Below are 21729 nucleotides of genomic sequence, written 5' to 3'. Positions count from 1 at the left end.
GCTACTCTCTGTGGCACAAAACTCTGTTGGAGGCTGGAGCAATTATAATGTCTGGTGGTCTGAAGGAGATCTAGATTGTGTTTGATAAGCAGAGCTCCGTTTTTCCCAAACTGCTGCATTTCTGCCAACAGCTTGCTTTTTAAAGCCCCCACCCACAATGAAATCTAGATAAATACAAGACCCAGTTAGATTTATACTGCAGCAGTGTTGTACATTTAACAACTCCCTTATAAAAACACTGGCAGGAATATTCCTGTACTTCAATCACTGTACAAACATTGCTCATCCCCATTCCACCAGGGCAAACACACAGTTCAAAGAGATAAAGACAAGCCTGCACCAAACAAAAAGACAAGCACACCAGATATTGTACTGTTTCAATAGAGGTATACAACACAGTCTAAACACCAGTTCTCTTGTCAATGGTGAATGCATTCATTGAAATTCACAATGGTTTATTTTTGCTTTGTTTAATTTGTACGTTGTTTTAATCACTTTTAACCAGTTACTTGTTGGGCACAACCAGCAGCAATTATCCAGAAGCTTTAAATGCACTCTAGCCTTTCTAATCATAGTGGTAAGCATTAACTATCCACCCCAGAGCTGATCCCAAAGGAAGCTGATGCAGCAACCCTAGAAAAAGCCTAGGGATTGAGCCACTATCTCTCTCTGTTCTCCATGGCCGTTTTGGGACCAGGTAGCCCAATTAACATTCACCCTTGTTCAACATAGCTGGAGATCCTATTCAGGCCCTACTGCACTGCACATTGTTCTTTCAACAAATGTGTGGCCATTACTTGCACTACAGTGTTGTTTTAAATCACACACAGAACACAAGTATATATCTTATGTATACATTCTACAGAGGAGCAATTTAATACGATCTCTGATGCAGCCTCATAAAAACCCAGAGGTTAGTTGTGGTTATTAGAACAACACTTCCCATTTACAACCACACAGACATGATTCCAAGATTCGCACCCCCACATCCTCCCTCAGTGCATCTGTAATCATTATTTTTGATGCTGTTATCATGTAAAAGGCAATATACAGTACACTGTACAGCAAGTACAAAGCATGCTCGATTATCTTTTGTATGGAGCAGGTACAGTAAGGTTTTATTATTATTATTATTATTATTTGTTTATTTAGCAGACGACTTTATCCATGGCGACTTACAGAGACTAGGGTGTGTGAACTATGCATCAGCTGCAGAGTCACTTACAACAACATATCATCCAAAAGACGGAGCACAAGGAGGTTAAGAGACTTGCTCAAGGTCACCAGTGAATCAATGAGCTAGTTGGGATTTTCCACAGGTGGGACGCCATTAATAAAATCACATGATCTTATTAGTCATGGACTCTTTCTAACATGGGAGTGAAAGGCGGAGTTGTCTGCGTGCATCATATGTGTTTACGGCTAAAGAAACTAATTCAAGTAGACAAGCATTCCAATGCTTTCATCCGCTGTTATTTTTAGAAGGCTGGGAAATGTTTTTGATTAGATAAATATTTCATGACACAGCATTTGTTTAGTTTTTTTTTTTTTGCATATTGAGCTGTGCTTGATTCTTCATTAGGGTGGTTTATAACATCATCTCCTCTGAAATCATCAGAACAGTAACCAATAAATATCCAAGCCCTCATGGCATTGATAGTGCACTCCTTATCTGCCACTGCTGTTCAGAAATGCCCTGGCGCATTTGATACATAAGCACAGATTAAAAGTTCAAGCTATTACTGACCCATTCAGTTCAAGCCAAAGCAGAAGACCTGACCCTTGACGGACATTCCTCAGGTCTTGTCTGGATCATAACACTGTTGGCTCAGGGGTTGTTGTTGCTTTGGTGATGGAAAGGGGTGACTGCCTCCAGAGAAGGGAAACTGGAGCATGTAATCTTCAGATTGCAAAAGCACCTGTAGAATCAGGATCAAAGGGAGAAGACAGGCAGATGCTCCAATCGCTCTTTCCAGCACCAAAACACTTTGACACAGGAACAGGTACACTGCAAGCCTGTTAAATAAATGAACTGCAACAAGACTTTAATTGTCGTTTTTTAATTGCCTTTTTTTCGTGCAATAGATATTTCCTGAGAAAAACAAAATCTAAATCTCATTTGCATTTGCAACTCTAATTGCTTCAACAGTAATCATGAAACAAATTTAGGTGGACTTAATTCGAAAAGTCTAATTATATTCATCCATTTATATGGGCAGTATTATTTTTATTTTGTTTGCTAATGCAAGTCAAAGTCTGAAGCTATTACTTGTTGTGGACCCAGTTTATGATCCTTAACAATACACCCAGGCTTGAATTCCACAAACTGTGCCATAGTGGGGAATAAAATGCCAAAGCACATAATATGAATAAGATATGCGTCTATATTCCAGTCACAAATGAATACATATATGGAAATCAGGAGGCTATGCATAAAATATGGTAGTAATATAATTAAGCCCCTTGTTTGATACTGCAGACTGTAAACCCAGGCAGCTTTCAGAACAGCAGGTCCAGCTTCTAGAATCGAAGTCCAGTCTGCACTGCTCAGACCATCTTCCTGTGGCACAGCGGGTGTCACTATTACTTCATGCAATGGAATTTAATTAGTGAGATTCTTCACGGGGAAAAGATACATTCCCCAAAAATATCATGCAAACATGTGCATTTAGTTCCCATGACGACCTTTACAGTGGCCTTTTTTCAATTCTGTCATTCTTTACTCATACAGGTGCAATGTGCAAAGCAAGCAACATCTTTGCAAGAAGAAAACCTGGTGGACACATGAACCAATCGAAACCATGAACCCGCACGTCACTAGTGACTCTGGGCGGGGACAGAGCTGTGGGTGGAGTCATGGAAACAATTTGAAACCGGAACCCCAGTGCATTCCAGAGTGTGGTGTTCTAACTACCGTACAAACACCTCTGCTTAGGAAGAGACCAGATCACAAAGCTCGAAACAATCGTCACGAGATCTACCGTTCCAATCTCTCGGCTCAAGGTCTCACTCAAAGAATCAATAGGAAAAAAAATGTTTAAAAATTGTCAGAAACTGAATTCATCATTGCATGCATTTATTTCTGTTTATTAATCTCCTCTTTTTATTATATAATAGTACATCATGGTAGCGTGGGTATTTTAAAAGAATATAAACATACAGTTGACTTCATGGTACCATGGTAAGTGTTTATATATATATATATATATATATATATATATATATATATATATATATATATATATATATTTTTTTTTTTTTTTTTTTTTTTTTCCTCAAGCACTTTTAATTTATTTGACAAATTGCAGAGAAACCATTTTACATTACAGGTATTCTTCCTTAAATATGTTTAATTCACATGTGGTCAGAAACCCCTATGCCAGCATTTTACTTCAAGCCTCTTCAATGTAATATTTTAACAACACCTAAACTGAAGAATATTAGTGAAACGTCTAGCCTGTTAAAAAACTTTCTTTAATCTGTAAGATGTGTGTGCTGAGGACCTCTTATTTCACATGCGTCTACTTCTTATACAAGGAAAGGTCTTATTATTAGTATTTGATCTATTTCACACAATACACCTGAAATTAAATAACTATTTTTTGAATATTTAAACTTGCGGATCAACCTTCCTTAAATGGTACCAGTGTGATACACTTGCAACCTACAATTTGCAGCTTCAATAATCATTTTTGAAATGCAGCTAGGAAGCTACACATTTCAGAATATAGTCTGGTGTGCCAATAATTTAAGAGATTGTTAGTGCTGCACGGAATGATTGGACAAGCTCTCTCCAGGTAAGGGTCATTGCCATTGGTGTTAACCAGGCTAATTTACCATTCCAAATAAATAAAAATGTATTACGAAACAGCCGCTTGTAATGATTACTGCTTTTCTTATTGTGCGGAGAACAGCGATCCACACAAATCCAATCAACTGGTTCTTCACTTGATTCAATAGGAATGGTAAATTAACCCAAATAGACACCAATGATCCTCACCAGCAGAATGCATGTTTATTGCAGCAAGCAGGGAATACTCTACAGTATGTGAATATTGGTCATCTTTGCACAAGCTGACAACTGGATCCATATTAGTATTACATGTGGTTGTTTCAGCGTTATGTGCTAGACCAGGGGTCTCGAACCCAGGTCTTGGAGAGCTACTGTGGCTGCTGGTTTTCGTTTCAATCAATTATTGGCTTAATTCGTCAAGATTAACAGGTGCTCCAGATCTTTAGCCACTGATAATGTAAAGACACCTAGAAAAACTGCTGGACAGGGGCTCTCCAGGATCAGGGTTGGAGACCCCTGCGCTAGACAATCACCAGAAGACATTCGTGGATACACACATCTTAAAAACAGACTTTAATGTTACTAACGAAGACGCACATGTACCTGTTCTGGTACTGGGTTTTTTCATCGTATGCGTTACGTGTGATGGGTAGTTCATTTACTTTCCATGCAAAATTGAAATCCATAGATATGCCGAACTGACAGCGATCAAATGCAAAACGTTAACACACACTGTACTGATGGCACTGAACAAGCAAAGTACTTTTTTTAAATAACCCCCAACATGAGCAACTCTCGATTAAATATGTACCCTGGTAAATAGGCAGAAACGTGCAACTGCCAGTTCCTTTTTTATAGCCAGTGTACACTCCGAAATCGGCATGCCAGCCCCCACCCCTTTTCATATTTTCCACAGTAATACGCATAGTGCATTCTTTGTGTGCGTGTGTGTGTGTTGATGAACTGCTAATCATCACCTATGCAGTGTGTTTCTTTATCAAAAGAAGCCGTGTTTCTCTGTGTGTACAGCTAGATGCATTGTGCTGGCCTTCTTTACCTAAATAATATTGTCATCATTTCCATACTGTGCGTGCATTATAAATTAAATCTACTTTGATGTGCAACCTTCCTTCTGCCACAGACCTGCAGTTGTTCGTATTTTTTTGCAATGTCAAGAGATAGAAGAATACACCGTGATGTCCAATGCAATGCAGTGTTTCAGAGGCTTACCTAGCTTGCCCCGAGATTCCTCCAGTTTCTGGACTTGGTTCTCCAGGAAAAGCATCGCCACTCCAAACGCCAAGACCGCCAGGAGCTGAAACTTGGGCGGCATCATAATCCGTAAGAGCCCCATCAAACTATCAAATCACGACAAGTCATACCGCGATCATGGAATAAAATAACAATTAGGATCGTCTACAATGTATTTAATAATCAATGTTGGGGGGGCAGAATCTGCATGGAGCGTGTCATATGCAGACCAGCAGCTCATTTCACTGGATATGCATGGACGAACCGCCGACTCAAGCTCAGCCTAGATAACCGCGTTGGTCTCTCCCACCTCGGACGCAATTCACTCACTCGCCCTCTCTCTCCTAGCTAATCTAGGCAAAGAATCACTATTTCTTCCTACAAACAGATCCGACTAACCTGAACGCCCGCCTTTCTACTGCGCCGATTGGAACGACGTGAAGCCTCAGGACAAGCTTTGTGTGTTTATTCGTTAACTAAAATGTCAGTCAACGACACCTGCCAGTGAATGGCTATTTCCAGCGCCACTGAAAAGTATCCATCAATTTTGTAGGACCTTCTAAGAGAAGACATGTTACGCCAATTTGAAATTTAATAAGAACTAGAAGTTATTTATTACTAGAAAATCCCAAACATTTCAGTTGCATTTATATGGTATTTAAAATTTCGCTTAGGAATACTTTCCTAAAATTCATACCATGGATATATATATATATCCTATATAATATATATCTTATATAATTAGATATTAATCTCTCTATATATATATATATATATAAGATAACTGTGATCTACTAGTTTCTAAAATTGGAATAAAAAGTACCAACTCGCTTATGAATATAATGTTTAAAAAGGTTAATTTGTAGGAAGAAATACATTTTAGGTAAAGAGAATGAGGGTAAACAAACAATAAAATATCAGGCAGTGGTGGGTGACCCCTTTTTTTGTTGTTAAAGGTCCTGATTTTGCACCCGTCAGAGTTGTGTTTCAAGATGGCGGGTGAGATGTATTTGGTTTGGCTGCTCCCTATTTTGCAAGCGGTAAATATCTATTTTTATATATTTATATTCAATACTGTGTCCAATACTAGCCTTAAATTTGATCGTAACTAGATGCCCTGATGCTGGAGTCAGGTTATGTTTAAAACGAAAGTACTTTGGTTCCGCTCGGATTCAATGACGTGGCTTAGTAATGGTGCACGGTTATACCAGTATTAAATATTTATATTATTAAACAATAGTGTGCCTTTGTTAAGCATAACGCCGGGATTTGTGAAAAGTACGTCGAATCTTAATCGTTCTGTAGTTTCGATAAAATATCAGCCTTATGAACATATGAAGTGATTTGCACCTGTGGGAATTCGTGTGTAAAGTCACACAAAGCAAGAGGTTGGTAGCCGACTTGAAACTTAAGTATCCTGTGTGGACCGTCTCAAGCCTGAGTTAAGTCAAATGTAGCAGTAACGAATGTATGACCCTGTTATTAAGTAAGTAAATAAATTATCTTCTTAGGAAACGGAACAAGCGCATACTGTCATTTGGGGTTCTTCTTGTAATCATTACAGTGTGAGCAGAGCATACGCATTTAAGAAAAGGATGGCGTCCCAGACAATCATGCTTCTTGTGCAAAAATAAAAACACCGTTACGCCTTCTACACAATTCTTAAATGGCTCTGGTTTCCCTCAACCATTCTAGAATGGGAAGATGTTTTGGATTAATAAGCACAAGACATTTACCTTGTGTTTTCTGCTTTGTTCCTTTATTACATTGGAAGTAAAACTACTTTCACGTACAGTATTGCACGAAGACGAACAAGCTACCAAAATGTTTTTGCTTACTGTTTTTTTTTCTTTCTGTCCATAACAGCTAGCATACATAGTGGTGAATATATTAGTCTGCATATAAATAAGTGTTTCGCATCAACACTGAAGACTCGAAGTCATTCCTTACGAGTTTTAAAACACTTGAATCAAAAACGTATTCGTTTAGGAAGCTTTTGGCTACAGCCATTTGGAGAAAATGAATAAAACTAAATATTGGGACAACATCGTTTGGAAACAGTTACCAGCATCTTAATAATAATAATAATAATAATAATAATAACAACGCTCATTAACATGGCATTTAAGTCATTCATACTTTAAAAAAGAGACGTGGTATGAGTGTTCCAATGTAATCTTGTGTTCTCTTTGCATCTTTATCTCTTTCCCCACAAAGGCACCCCTGTGCCCTCAATGTAGCTCTTAAAACAGGGGTGTCCAAAACTGGCTGTTCCACCCCTGGTCTTTGTTTCAACCCTGTTCTAAATTGTTTAATTGAACCCATTAAACAACCAGACCCTGAAGTAGTTCATTTTACAGGGTGATTAGAATGTAAGTTTACCACATCAATGCACCATATCATTGATGTGGTAAACTTACTTTCTTATCACCTGTATTTCTCCTGTTAATCCTGGAGTGGAATAGCCTGCCAGGACCGTGATTGGAAACCTCTGTCTTAGGACCGTGTCCATTTCCAAGTATGTCTGGTACAGTACAAAGGAGTGTAAACCAACTGAACTCCTGCAACGCTCTGCCTTTGGATGTAAGCATTTACAAAATACAACAGATTTACTAGTGTGTGGCACCAGGAATATTTAGTTTTCTTTCACAATTCTCATCACTGTCAAATGTGTAAGCTTTAAAAAAATAAATAAATATGGTGTTCATTAAGATTTAGATTGTGTTAATTGTATCAGTATTTAATATCCATTCACATTAAAGAAAGTGACATACAGACCATTAGTGTGAAATTAACCATCCAATTACCCCCTTACATTTAAGTATTAAGTCATTAACGCAAAAATGATAAATAGATAAAATACATGATTGCACAGAAAGTCCTGAATGGGTTCTCGTGAACTACACTACATACATACAGTACATATGATTCTCACACATAGGAACACGTTTTTTTTTTCACGCAATTAAGTGGCCACCGAGTCCGATAGTTTGGCATTAAAAAAAAAAAAGGGTGGGGAACTGGCGGGATAAAGATGCTTTTATTGTCCACATGAGTTAGCCACACTTATGTTTACAGTTGTTGTGATTGCTTTCTTGTCCCTTTATCGGGGATGGGTAGCAGGGGAAAAAACTGAGAGGACCTCACACTGATGAAGGACTAATGCAACAGGCTTTTGCCCAAAGCTACTGCATTGTGCAATCATGTGTTGCATAGTAATGTAAAATAAATGAACCTGTGGGATTCTCACAAGGTGAATACATATCAAATCACCTTTTGTTGTAAAAAAAAATTATAAAAAAATGCTCTGTGTAAATGAACAGTATTGTAGCAACCATTTGCAGCACTTTTAAAAACATCTGCTTAATGTATAAAAAAATGTATGTTAAATGATTACTCAGTGATCCACTTATGATATGGAAAATGTTGCTTATGGTTTAAGAAGTCATGTACAGTGCATATTTCATTGTCTGGGATGCCAGAGTCCTTTTAAAACCACAAATAACACTTGACTTTTGGTAGTAATATACTGTAGATAGTCTTACAAATGCATTCTAATAACTTTAGTTCTCAAAGGAAATTGCTTCTTTTTGATATTTGAGACGTGTGGTTGCCTGTAAAATGTTCCAATCAATATAAGACCACTTGTGCAATATATTTTGCTGGGTTGATTTATAGTCAAGCTAATGTCAATCCATTTTGTATGTTTGGTGGCTACAGTATTTTTGCTGAATTTTTTGGATACATTTTTGTAGCAATGATTTTAAATAGGTTATGCTTCTTAAAAATGCTTAATGTGAAAATAAGTACCTGTATGTAATGTTTTTATTAAATATTTGATTTGTTTTATTAAGATATCGGCCTATGGATCAGAATTGTCGTCCGAGGCATGCAGGGAACTTGGATTTTCCAGTAATCTCCTCTGTAGTTCTTGTGACCTTCTTGGGCAGTTCAATCTGAACCAGCTGGATCCTTTCTGCAGACAGTGCTGCCAAGAAGAGGCCCAGCTTGAAACCAGAAAGGTATGTGAGGAAATATGAGGGGTGATTGGGAGACTAACATCTTCACTGCTATGTGTGCTTGGGGGATTTAGGTGGAGTTTTTCACTTCGCACTTTCGCAAAGAAAAATGCCACACACTTTATCATTTATACTTTTAATTCCAAAAGCATTCAAATAAACGTGTCTGCTAAAACAGTATCTCATTTACAGTAACTCATTTTAACACCTAAAAAGTCACAGCAGCAACTTGACAAACAAAGGCAGCCTTCTAAAAATCAGTTGCAGTAGTAAACGTTCTTTTGGCCCTTAATTTTAAAGTACCGTTATACATTTTCGATAAGTATTTGTTGTCTCTGTTTTTAAACTTAGCTAAGATTCACAGCATAACATGGTGGAATGATTGCAGTATCATACAGTAATTGGTATTATGGAGATAGAGTTGTCAGCAATCTCTGCCCGGGGACTGTCAATGGAAGTTAGCCTACTGGCTGAATTGAACATGCAATGCAATGCATCTTGTGTCATAAGTGACGCTTGTTATAATTGTACGTGTCCCTGATAAATAAATACAATACACAAACATTGTAGGACAGCAATGCAAAGTGGGAAAACCTTATCAATAAAGCTGAAACAAAAATGCTTTGATTTGCTTCAAAATAATTTCAAACTGGTTAATGAACTAGCAAACACTGGCAAACGTTTCGCTTTGTTTCTGGACTTTGCAATACCTGCACGATGGGTGTCTTCAGTAATAGTCGTATCGACAGTAACAACCAGCCATTTTGCTACAGCCTTTCTAACAATTTTGGCTGTTACTTAATTAAACCCTTAAAAAAAATAAAAAATAAAAAAAAAAAAAAAGTCTACAGTTTATAGTGCCTCCGGGTTTCTGATCGCATCATTAATTCCAGACTTCTCAGGTCTACTTTTAATGTTTTCAAGCAAATTAGCTTCATTACTGCTATGCTTATATCCACTTTGACGTCTGACACAATATTTCCCTTGTCCAGCACTGTTTTAACCTGTTCTCTGTACTGGTTTGCCAGAGGGCGGGATCGCTACGAGCACTGTATGCAACCCACTGATTGGTGGAAGTATTACTGGAGAGCCAATCAAAACCTCCAATAAAGCCAAAATAAATTATCTGCCTGTTGTACGGTATAGGTTAAGATGTGTGCTGTAATGAAAAAATAAATAAAAAGTCATCTAACACCCCCTCGGGATACAGTCTGCGACCCCCAGTTGGAGAACCACTGCGCTAAATGTCTAATTTAATAATGGTGAATATGCATTAAGGCGAGCAGATTAATATTTGATTTACTTTAGCACTGTTAAAGGTTTGGGACATCCTCAATCAGTTTCAGCAAATTTAATTAATTTACAGTGATCAGCCAGCACAAGTGTTATTGAAGGAAGCGTAATTATGGCATTTTGCTATCCAGTCTTGAGTTTACAGTATGTAGAGTAGTCTGACATGGTTTGTGTTTAAAATGTATTTATATAGCAGTTTCAATTTAATTCAATCTAACATGTTTAGGCTTCAGACATGCAGAGGAAGTGTTTTTGAATAACCTGAGTAGATAGGAATGCGGTATTTAAGGGGGGGTTGGGTCATTATACAGTACTCTGACTTGGAGATTACTTTTAAATAGGCCTTACAGCCTGTAGGGTACTGAATAATAATCCAAGATTAAACCAAACATGAATTGCTGTTGGATTAACTGGGCTACGTGGATAACTATTAGTAAAATACTTGAAAGCTCTTTATATGAGTTTTTAATAAACTTGGACATATAATCAGGCTGTTGGCAGCATTCCTTTCTAGAGGTAAAAAGGTGCAACAGCTTTCCTTTTAAAGCCAGCAGAGACCAGGAACATTTATTTGTTTCCAAAACCAACCATTAATATAGGCAGACCGACAATCTGTACCTAACATAAGGACAGCGTGCCATGTCATTCTTTCCATTTTCTCTAAACTTGTGTCGGGGGGGGGGGGGAATTATCATGTCTTGCCCTTAAATGTTTTCCTGATATGTTTTCTTAAAAAATGTATTTATATAATATATATATAAAACATGTATGCTGAAACCACTTTCAATGTTTTCAATTATGAAATGACAATAGGCATAAGATCATTTGCCTTTATGCCTTTTGCAATACCAAAGTTGCTTTTCCAAGACTGGGAACAAATTACTGCTATGAACAGAATAAACAAAAAGAATCTACCCCTGAAAGCCTTAAATTCGGTTGTTGAAACATCCTGATTCCCCCACAGTATGTAATAAATACACTTTACTGCCATATGTGCATGAAGCAAGGTTCGGTCCTAGTTGCCTAATTAAACTGTTTCCCAGTTTAATAGCTTCTCTGTATTTACTTAAGCTGGCTATGTACATTGCGGTAATTGGATCACAAGCCCATAAAAAATATCCTGCTGATATGCATAATTAATTTTTTTGGGGGGGGGTTTCGGGGTGGCCTTTCACATTAAAAATCGTGCTGAAGCTCAGGTAGGTTTACTTTGGTCACGCTGGGGTAATGCAGCGTTGTAAGCTCTTGGACGATCCCATTGTGCAAAAATGCTTGTGCGGCAATCTGGAGGTGTGGCTTTTTGAAATGAATAATTGCTTATTCTGAAAAACTTAATTAGGTTTTTTTACAGATTTAATCCTTTCAGAATTTGTCTTGTTTTGTATTTTTATTTTTCTTCTGATTGCCATGGGAAACATTTCCTACATCGGCCAAATTGATTGCAATGCATATCCCTTTTAAACAGAAAGCTTTGAGAGACAGAGCGCCCGCTGCCACTGTGTAAAACAAAGAAGGATGAGCTGGAGGTGAGGCTAACTGTGCGTGAAATTGCGGTAGCAGAAGAAATTGTCCACATTTTGCAGTTGCTTAAAATAGCTTCCTCTCTTCCGTGAGCTGATATTTACCAGCTCTCTGTTTTGCTTGATCGTTCCAAATGGGGGTGTCATGAAATATTTTATCTAGAAACAAAATCTGTTGTAGTCTTCTCTTAAACACTCTACACAGTATAGTGCTTAATTCAAAAAGCGTCAATCCAAGTATCTCCATTCCCATTTCCTACAGTAAGAATGAACTCAAAATCGTTCAACAATAGAACTTCCCAGGCTTATGGCGCAAATATCTTTTGAGTACAGTGTGTTCCCACATTGCTGTTAGCAGCTGTTGTGTTGTTGGTTAAAGGTGAGTTCTTGCTCACTGAGAATTAAACTTTGGTCTAAGGATTTTTTGTTTTATTTTCCAGAGAACATGTTTGAAAGTCTGAGCGGGTAATAGATGCAGTCGTCAAGCATTTCTGTTACACTTCATAAATTTAACAGGAACTCTGGGTATTTAAAATCTTCAGTAGCTTTTAAACTTTCCTTAAGTGGCGTTTCCTACCAGGTGCACTTTAAGTGAATCTCATAAACTAGATTTATTTATTTTAAGATTTTATTTATAACTTTTGCTGTGTCAACACTTGCATGACATCTCTGAGAAATGTGTCATTGCGAAAGGTAATAGCTGATCTTTGATCGGAACAGTTTGATCTGCATTTGTTACAAATACGTATCTTAGTGACAGCTTCACAAGCAGATCCTTGCAATCTGAGTAGTAAAGAATAGACCGATTCATTATTCATTCATAGTTTCAATTAGTTTGGACGTCTAAATGTGCTGTATAATAATGCACAATATGTTTTGATTTTGTTTTTGTTTTCCTTTTTTTTTTTTTTTTTTTTTTTTTTGAAGCCTGTAACTGATAATGTGATATTAAACTGAATTTCCCCCTATAAGTGTCAAATGTTGAAAAATTGTGAAAGTATAAATTGCATGAAGTTGCAAGATGATTTTATATAGCTAGATAGATATATATGTATATAGATATATAGATTAGAGAGAGAATTTAAAAATAAATAATGTCTGTGACCTTTTATTAAATTGTTCAATGGAGTTAGGAAAAAATCTGTGTACACTATTGGTATGCAATATTTTTACATGGTGTTGAATTTTCTACTCTGTATTTTAGTGGTCCATGTTTGACAAAGTTGGATCTTTTAAATGTCAGCAGTAGTTTTTCATCTAGTTTACAAAATGTTTTGTTGTGTACATGTTTGGCTCACTGCATTGTAAGGAGTGTAACCTTTAGTCTTCTATGTTCTTCACAAGGGCATGTTAGCTTCAATTTCCAATTATCCAGACTTTATTGAATGTAATTGGTATATGTACAGTATGCTGTGTGATTGATTGGAGGCATCATTTTTGAGTTGCAGAGGTCTTGGTTTGAGTTATAGAAGTATCAGACAGTACTCTGTGTGGTTTGGGAGTTGCTCTGAAGGAGGTGACGCATGTGCTAGGTGCCATTTTTCAATTGTAATTTGTGCTGAGACAGCTTTGACAGCACAAGTTAACAACTGGGTGGGGGGGCCATTGTGCATTCCTCAGTAGGCAGGAAGAAACCAATACTGCAAACAAAAGTAGCTTGTGTTCAGTGTTATAGATTTCACTAATTAACTTTTGTCTCCTTCCTTCCTGTGAGAAGCAGCACAGCAACTGCACTGTTTCTCCTTATGAGAATTGAATTGCCTTTGTAGCAAAACAGTTGGGCTTAATTATACCCCAGAGTTGCTGCTCCAATGCAGATGTTTATAATACTGTGAATTTGAAATAATCCCCATTTTAACTAAGTAAGGACCACGTGGCATTGTAGTTAATGCGTATTGTACTGGTTTTTAAAAAAGTATTACATTTGCTAGATCTCAATGAGAAGTTTTGAAGGACATTACTTCTTTATAGTTGTATTTGTGTAGAACCACATGGGCATGTTCCCACAAGACTGTTTTGTGTACTATGCACTGTTTAAACATGTATTGAATGACACAAATATTTTGCAATGAAACCATTCAACAAGTTGTGTGATTTTGGAAACGTAAACTGCGCTACACATCTAGTAACACCTTTTATGAATAATTAATAGCTAGAATTGCATCTTTTAAAATGTCTGTAAACTTAAGTACAGACAAATGCCGTGGTCTGACCCATTGTCAGTTGGCTGTTTTCAAATTGCTAACATTTATTAAACCCAAAATAACAGCTTAATACTCCAGTCCTGCGAAGGACTCCCATTTGAATCGCACAGTGCTTCCTTTATCTAGTCCTTCCCAGATGTATCCATACAATTTTTTGCACGCAATCACCATGCTTTTTTAAATAATTTTTTGGTACCGCATTCTGGTTTGTAAGACTAAATTCTTTGTCTGAAACCACAAGGAATCGGATTCACAAGTGGTTTTAATTCTTCTGTTGATGTGGGTTTACTAGTAATCATGGAATATAATGATGCATTTATTTACTTTGAGAGTGTATAAAATCACTAAAGGATTTAGCTATTAAGCATTTGTGTTGCACAGCTGGTTTCAGTTATGCTGTACAGGACAGAAGGTGCATTTCCTGTTAACAAATAAGTGTCTCTTACTTTAGTCCTTACACTGGACCTTGGCATTTTTTTTAACTGGCATGCACGGTTTCATTCACTTTTGAGAAGGCCATACTGGGTTAATGTGAATATAACTGCTCAAGATATTTCTGGAGGATGGATGACTAATACAGTACATGCAAAGACATGTTTGCAGTACCTTTTTGTTGAAGAATCTTTCTAATGAGATGTGTAATGGAATCCCAGAATCCCTGTCCCCATCATAGAGTGAAGATATGTGTTTCATTTTGTTTAGAATCAACACCGGGTATATGTATGTCTTCCTATTTTTAAAATCCATGACATAGCCAACATCTAGCAAAATGTGAACCACAATCTTGTCCAAAAGCAAGCAATACCTGATGATCCACTTGCTTTTGTTTTTAAAGGTAACTTAGTTTAAATTGGATTGCAGCAATTGTTTTTACAAACAAAAATAATAAAAATACATGCTTTGTTTCCTTTTTGGCAGAACTACGCTGGGGCAATTCTGGAAGTGTGTGGATGAAAGTTGGGCAGGTTCCCTCAAGTCCAGGGTAAATATGTTTTATTTGTCACTGATTATACCAAAGAGTACAAATAAACTGTGATCCTGGATAGAAAACTACACTTCACAAATTACAAACTTGTGTTTTTAAAGGGTTTAAATCATTTTAAAGCAATGTAAAATCATAAGTGTTCATTACGGTGTAAGAGTTAAAGATCAAAGATGTATTAGACTGGTTTGTTTATGTATATACATAGATTTTGTTATATATATAACATGTATATATGTATATGTAATTATACAAACACACACACACACACACACCTAAAGGCAGAAAATCAATGTTGCAAAATGTGAGCAGTGTTTACTTTAATAGTTTGATAGCTTTTTAAAATTTGACAGTACACAATAACAAAATTAGAAAGAAAGCCACTTCAAGTTCTCACAGAAATGTACTCGGACATTTTGCTTAGCCGATTAATTCATTTTCCACATTTCTGCCTCAAAAGCCAAAGCTGGTTTGTTCTGTGGGAGGGAGTTGTTTTATTCATTTTGCCTTTGGGCATAGCTGTCATGTTTGTACTATGGAAGCAAGATTGTATGAAGGTCAAATGCTTTTGAAGTATTGGTATTTTTAGGCCGTATTGAACTGTGCAACCTGTCATTGGTAATCCTCTTGCCACAAACCTTCACTCCAATCTGCCTCCTGTGTTTGATGGCACCCATTAGGATACGTTTTCCTGCCGACTTCACGTGAAAAAAGGCAACACATGCTCCCATGTGTCGTCTTTGTATAGGACTAACACGGATTTGCTTGTTTGCTCACCTTCAGTCCTCTGATTTTATAGAATACTGATTTGTACACAGACCTTAACAGCATTCCCTATTTAAACAGTCTTTTTACATGCATTTATTTGAACATTGTCAGCTAAAGTCACTTATAAGTGGTTTAAACATTCAACATGGATAGAACTGGTTGAGATGCTCATGCTTTCCAAGCTGTATCTGTAGAACACTATTAAACCAAGAAACTAACTGCAGTCATAGCTCATCAGAACCGAAACAAAAAACTGGGGCTGAAGGCTTCAATTTAGAAGTCCTACTTGGATGATAAATATTTGTTCGTTTTTTTTTTTTTTTTTTTTTTTTAAAGTCACTTTTGCATGATACTTTTATACAATCTACACTTTATTTAATCTTTATCCGAAATTAAATTGGAGCTCGTTGGAAATTGAAACCAGCAATGTTAAGTAGCCAAACAGTCTTATTTTTACTGATATCAGTGGACCTCTGCAGAAATAGAATTTCTCAAGATCTGGGGTAATTTGTGAAGTTTGCATGTGACTGACCATTTGCAGGTAAGATGTGTTTTGCAGAGAGCTCAATTCCATTTGAGTGACTGATTTAAATTAACTGTCACCTAGTCATCGTAACATCACTACAAGGTGCACCGTGAGTGGCAGCTCTTATTTGTTCTTGACAGCTCGTTGATGTGGCAGATAGTAAGCCAGGATCATTCATTCACGATTCTAAGCCTCTTTACATTCTGTGCCCACATGCTTTGTTGTTGAATTGCATGTCTGTTGCCAACCTTGTAATTTGCAGCAGGATTTCTAAACTGGATAATGGATTTTCAGATAAGAGTTTCAGTCTATAGTAAACACACACAATTATACTTAACATTCCAGTGGTCTTTTTTAGAATGGAATGAGGTCAATTCGCCTGTATGACCTCGAAGTTGCTCCGTGGTCAATGTCAGATTTTTAAGGAGATTGACCATTGTAATACCTTGCATTTACTGATGGATCCAGAAAATACTCCCATTTTCCCCTAGGATGGTTCCCTCAAGGCCGTGAGACTAATGGTGTGGCTTGAGAGTGAATTGCAATACCTTCAGCCTCGCGGTCACCAAGTTATTCAAGCTTGGGAAGGTCTATTTTAAATAATTTGAGACCTACAGTACATATAATTAGTTACCTTGGCCTGAGACGGCTTCTTAGTTGAAAGGTATCTCTATCATAAATCCACAATTAGAGCTGGTACAAAATAGAATCTCTTTATAGTCTTTTATCCAGTTTCCAGGGATTTGAGGAGCATGGAGATTAAATCTCTCTAGGTCATGATTAAAAGACATGAGGCAGCCTTTATAGTGTGAAATGAATTGAGGAATTCATTATCCTGTGAACTGTCGGTCAGGCATAACATTCAAGTGAGAAGTTTGCCAGAACTACAATCCACCTAGGGAAAGTAAAATTAAGTCTCTTCTATTCTAATCACCTTCTGAGTTACACCTTAATACAGCATGGCAGTTTAATCAAATTGTATTCTGGTCTACAATACATTAAATCATTCCATCAAAAGCTGGTATTTTTTCTAACTTGAATCTGAACATGACTATCTCTCGACATCATCATAAATTTGATTTCCTCAGCCAGTGGATAGTATTAAATAATCTTTGTTGCCTCTGCACACATTTGCATTTTGTCTGGTTAATCCAAAACCAAATGGAAGTGACTGGATTTTGGTGCAAGTTTACTATTTGCTTGTCGTCTCTATAGTACAGTAGTCCTATTTGAATTGCTGTTTCTTTAATAAACCCGTGTATGAAAACATTACCAAGGTACCTTCACTCCATGTTGAATTCAGTGCAAATTAAGGGTATATAGTTGGCAAAACCTTCATATGAAACCAGTGAACTGCTCATGGTAGTATTCTCCTGGCAGATTTATAGTTTGATGTTATTTCCTATTTCCTGGAAATTGTAGTAAGGATTGATCAGTTGATTTTGTTCCAATTGATAGCATTCATATAGAATAGTAAATGCAGTTGGGACAGTGAGGGTAGTTCACTGTAGGAATGATGAGGTTTCCAGACCCAAAAGACACATCATCCCACACTATTGGGACAGAGAGCTGCACCAGATTCCAGGGTGTGCACTTCTCGCTTCAGCAGGTGGAACTTGATCAAATAAAACTCAAGTGAGCAGAGACTTGCCGTTCTCATAAAGCTTAACAACATTCATGATTTTTTTTTTTTTAATTATTTCTTTCCTGCAGCTTTTGTCAGGAGCGACAAGCCTAAAATGTTCAAGGGCCTGCAGATTAAGGTAATGTATTTATTTCATTTTTTTTCCTCCATGAAGCTGTGTGGTTTTAAAGATTGGGCAGTTCCGTCAACCAAAAAAATAATTGTCACTCACCTCTTTACCACCGTTTGAGGCTCAGCCCAGTTTAATCCATCGAAGACTGGGCTCCAAGCCAGATGGTAAAGACAAAGCACATCCAACATGTTCTCTCCATTATTCCATCTCCTTAATAGCTAAACTATTTATCACTGCCCAGTGAGATCAACTTCTAAACTAGTTTAAAAAGGAAGTTTTAACATGCTGGTTCCTTTAGCATCACACCCAGGTCCTCCTACCAAAATTTCTCAGATTTTGTGTTCTTTGAGTGGAGAGAAACTAGAGAGCTGTGAGAGGCTCCTGTTTTGTTTTCTGTTTCAAACAGAATTTGATAGGTTTGCTTGCAAGCTATACAAAACTTGCTCTACTTTGACTTTCTGATATAAACACAAGTTGATGTGAAAAAAACAAGAAGATTTAGATATTCTATTGCAAGACTGTTGCATATAGAGTTATTAAAAAAAAAAACCAAGTACAAATGTAAACAGAATACTGAATGGGATAAAAGTATTTGGATTAAATGTGTTGGAGATTTGAGACATTTTAGGCATTTCTTGTTTGCTTGCATCACATACATTGGAGTCCTATTTTTCAAATCTATTTTAATGGGTCTTTACAGATTGAACTCTATATTAACCACTCTGGTGTTTCCCACCAGGCATCACTAATTGATCTCCTGTTAACTAAAGATAAAAAAAAAAATACAGTGGAACGAGGTCTCCTGAAAATCAGGGCTATCGAATGGTGGAGTGGTATGAATATCTGCCATGGATCGGTGGAGTAGACATTGTTTGAAGACAACTGTACAAAATACAGTGGCTTCTAGTAACCATGTGAAACAGTATTGGATGTAGTTGTTGAAACAGTCCGCACTTACTCGTGCGTTTCGTTCAGAGCCAGAGCGGCTCATTAAGGAGACAGTGAAGGATGGGTTTGCACTTGAGAATTCAAAAAGGCAGTCAGGCACGAGAGAGGTGCAGCGATTAGGTTTATTTAAATAGCTGGAGTAAGTGTTTGAAATGTGTTGGATTTCAATGTGTAAAAAAAAAATAAAAAATCCTTTCCAGTTTTGATGTAAGCATTCCATAGAAATTGATTGTCAATAAAAAATTGCATGGCAGTGCAATTACCCAAGCTCTTAATTGAAGAAGGTGGAAAAGCATGATAACAATAATTACATTGGTAAAAGCACTTGGCTGAAGCTCCAACAGTTGTAAAGATATTAATAGTGAATAACATTACAGGCCATTCTTCATCCAATTCTCTGGCATTTTTATTTCTAAGGCAGTACATGTAGAAGCTATTCTAGTTTCTGCATTAATTCCTGTGATTGAAATAGAATGATGAGGAAAGCAGATTAGGTACTTCATTCAATTAAGCAAGGTACATTTAACAAGACACATTGGCTTATATAATAATTGCACTGATTGCCTGTTTTAATGAAATAGGCAATACAGAATCACCAACAGTAGAAAGTAAAGTGAACAAAAATAAGTATTTAGCAGTATCACTGGTTAAAGCATGGCAAAGAACATGGTGTGGTTGTAAGGTTTGTAACCACTAACATTGCATGCCCTTGCTGGGTTACACTCAGATCTTAAGAGCCAAAACCAACAACTAAAGCCACCCTTCAATTCTTTATAGTTTCCCTTCAGATTTTACAATCAAATGTTAACAGGTTGATGTTTTCTATGTAAAAAATTGCAGTTTTATAAAGTCAGTTTTTCCCCTTTCAGTATGTGCGTGGCTCTGATCCTGTTCTAAAGCTACTGGACGATAACGGGAACATCGCCGAAGAGTTAAGCATCCTCAAGTGGAACACTGACAGCGTAGAGGAATTCCTGAGCGAAAAGTTAGACCGCGTGTAAATTCTGGGGCAGTAATCGAATGACTTTCAACCATTGTTATTAATTCAGGGTTTTTTTGTTTGTTTTTTTTTTTAAACCTGTAAATTAAGTGATTAAAATGCCATATGACAGCCGTTTTATAGTTTCGCAATAAAACAAATGGCTGTTTGTAGTCAAAGGCCTTTTTTTAGATAATCATTGTCCCCAATTACTACAAAAAAGGTAATGCAGTACAAAAGATCCTTGTTACTTGCTCATTCATGAACAGCTAAGCTTTTATTGTTATTTTTTTAATAGCAATGTTCTGTACAGTTTTGTAGTGGATGTTGGAAAAGGAATTTTGTTGGGTCTCACTGTTGATTCCAACTGCAACGATACCATCAGGTAGGTGCACGTTAGTGAGGGTGATACAGTAAACCTTTCAGAGGTGTGTGTAGCCTGATGTCCTGTGCACTGCCACCTGAGGATTCTGTTCCATAGCGCAACAGTGAGCGAAGAAAGAGCACGAAATTGCAGCAGAATGAGTGACGAAGTAATAAAGATCATCTTCTAACTTTGCATTTGTTTGTCTGTTTTTCTTCTGTTCATTTTGGGATGACTCCTTATTTTAGCCTATTAATTATTTTAATTTTTTTGGAAGACACATCAACTTTAGAATTACCTGTCGCTGGCTAAATTGACATTTCTCTTTTTGACATAGTATAAATCCTGTATCTCGAAAAATTAGGACATTATCATCCATGCAGTAAATTCACATGGCAGCCGTTTTAGGTCACAGGTCAAAGTGAAGGATAGCAATAGATTTTGCTCGGAGTTTCTGGAACACCAAAAATGTAAAGTTGCCAGCTGAAATGGTTTATAGATGTTAACAGTGTAGATACAGGGATGCTTAAGTAAACCACATGTGGTTCCTCCCAGAAGAGGAGAAATTGTGAAAGTCTGATAGATCAGATTGTCAGATCTTCCTGTTACCAAGGGAACAAATGTCATTGCCTGCTGATGTGATTTTATTTCATTGATCTTTAAAAGACTGGGGCTAAGATTTAATAATTAGCCAAAAAAAATGACATAACTTGTTAAACTAATTCTAATATATCCATTAGTACTTGGAGATCACATTGCTGCATGTATATTACCCACTATGCTGTACTCTTAGGGCATTGCAGATGGTCTGTAACTAAATGAGTGTAAAAGCTTTTGTTCTTGAATTAAACATTTTCTGAATCCAGAACGTGATTGTTTTTGGACTGTTTACTAAACACCACTAAGTGAATATGTCTTACATTCTGTGCTGGCAGTTGTGTTTGTTACAGTAGTTTTATTTGGAACCAAGGCTAGCCTAGTTAAATGTGTGTGTATTATATATTGTGTTGGAATACTAACTTCAGTGGGTCCACTATGCTGAGGAACACAACCCACACACACTACATGCATGCACACAAACCCAACCCCGTTGTGGTAGCTGAACCAAACAAAATGCTTAAGATCCTGGCCTTGGTTGCATACAAATACGGCTTGTTCATAGTATTCTTATTACTGTTTAAAAATAATTTACTAAGAGCAGCTGCCAACCTTGGTGCAAAGGAAAAAACCCTGCTGTGCTTTACTGAGCTTCCCAAAATTGAATCTGTTGGGTTATTGACCCCTAAGTTTACAATGATTTTTTCCATTTTTGATGCACCACAATT

At 37.0% G+C, this 21729-nt stretch overlaps 2 protein-coding genes across 3 annotated transcripts in view; one reads left to right on the top strand and one right to left on the bottom strand.

Moving 5' to 3' along the window:
• LOC121326867 (heparan sulfate 2-O-sulfotransferase 1-like) overlaps positions 1 to 5426 on the bottom strand; it is a 51852-nt gene extending 46426 nt beyond the window's left edge. Inside the window, exons 1-2 of one of the 2 annotated variants that reach the window (XM_041270457.1) lie at positions 5024 to 5105; positions 1748 to 1919 (exon numbers count right to left, since the gene is read on the bottom strand). In XM_041270457.1, coding sequence (XP_041126391.1) covers positions 1748 to 1751 — 4 coding nt within the window. In that variant the 5' untranslated portion in view covers positions 1752 to 1919; positions 5024 to 5105. Of the gene's footprint in view, positions 1 to 1747; positions 1920 to 5023 lie in introns of both variants that reach the window. The other variant, XM_041270456.1, reaches the window with a different exon arrangement.
• Positions 5427 to 5983: 557 nt separating this feature from the next.
• On the top strand, positions 5984 to 20599 carry LOC121326862 (selenoprotein F-like). The gene is made up of 5 exons (XM_041270447.1): positions 5984 to 6084; positions 8899 to 9066; positions 14999 to 15062; positions 18070 to 18119; positions 19931 to 20599. Exons 1-5 carry the CDS (start codon positions 6037 to 6039, stop codon positions 20060 to 20062), a joined length of 462 nt encoding a protein of 153 aa, XP_041126381.1. The 5' UTR covers positions 5984 to 6036; the 3' UTR covers positions 20063 to 20599.
• Positions 20600 to 21729: the final 1130 nt, after the last annotated feature.

Source organism: Polyodon spathula, chromosome 14 (genome assembly GCF_017654505.1).
Source record: "Polyodon spathula isolate WHYD16114869_AA chromosome 14, ASM1765450v1, whole genome shotgun sequence".
In the NCBI taxonomy this organism is placed as follows: Eukaryota; Metazoa; Chordata; class Actinopteri; order Acipenseriformes; family Polyodontidae; genus Polyodon; species Polyodon spathula.
This window is presented reverse-complemented; position numbering and strand designations above follow the sequence as displayed.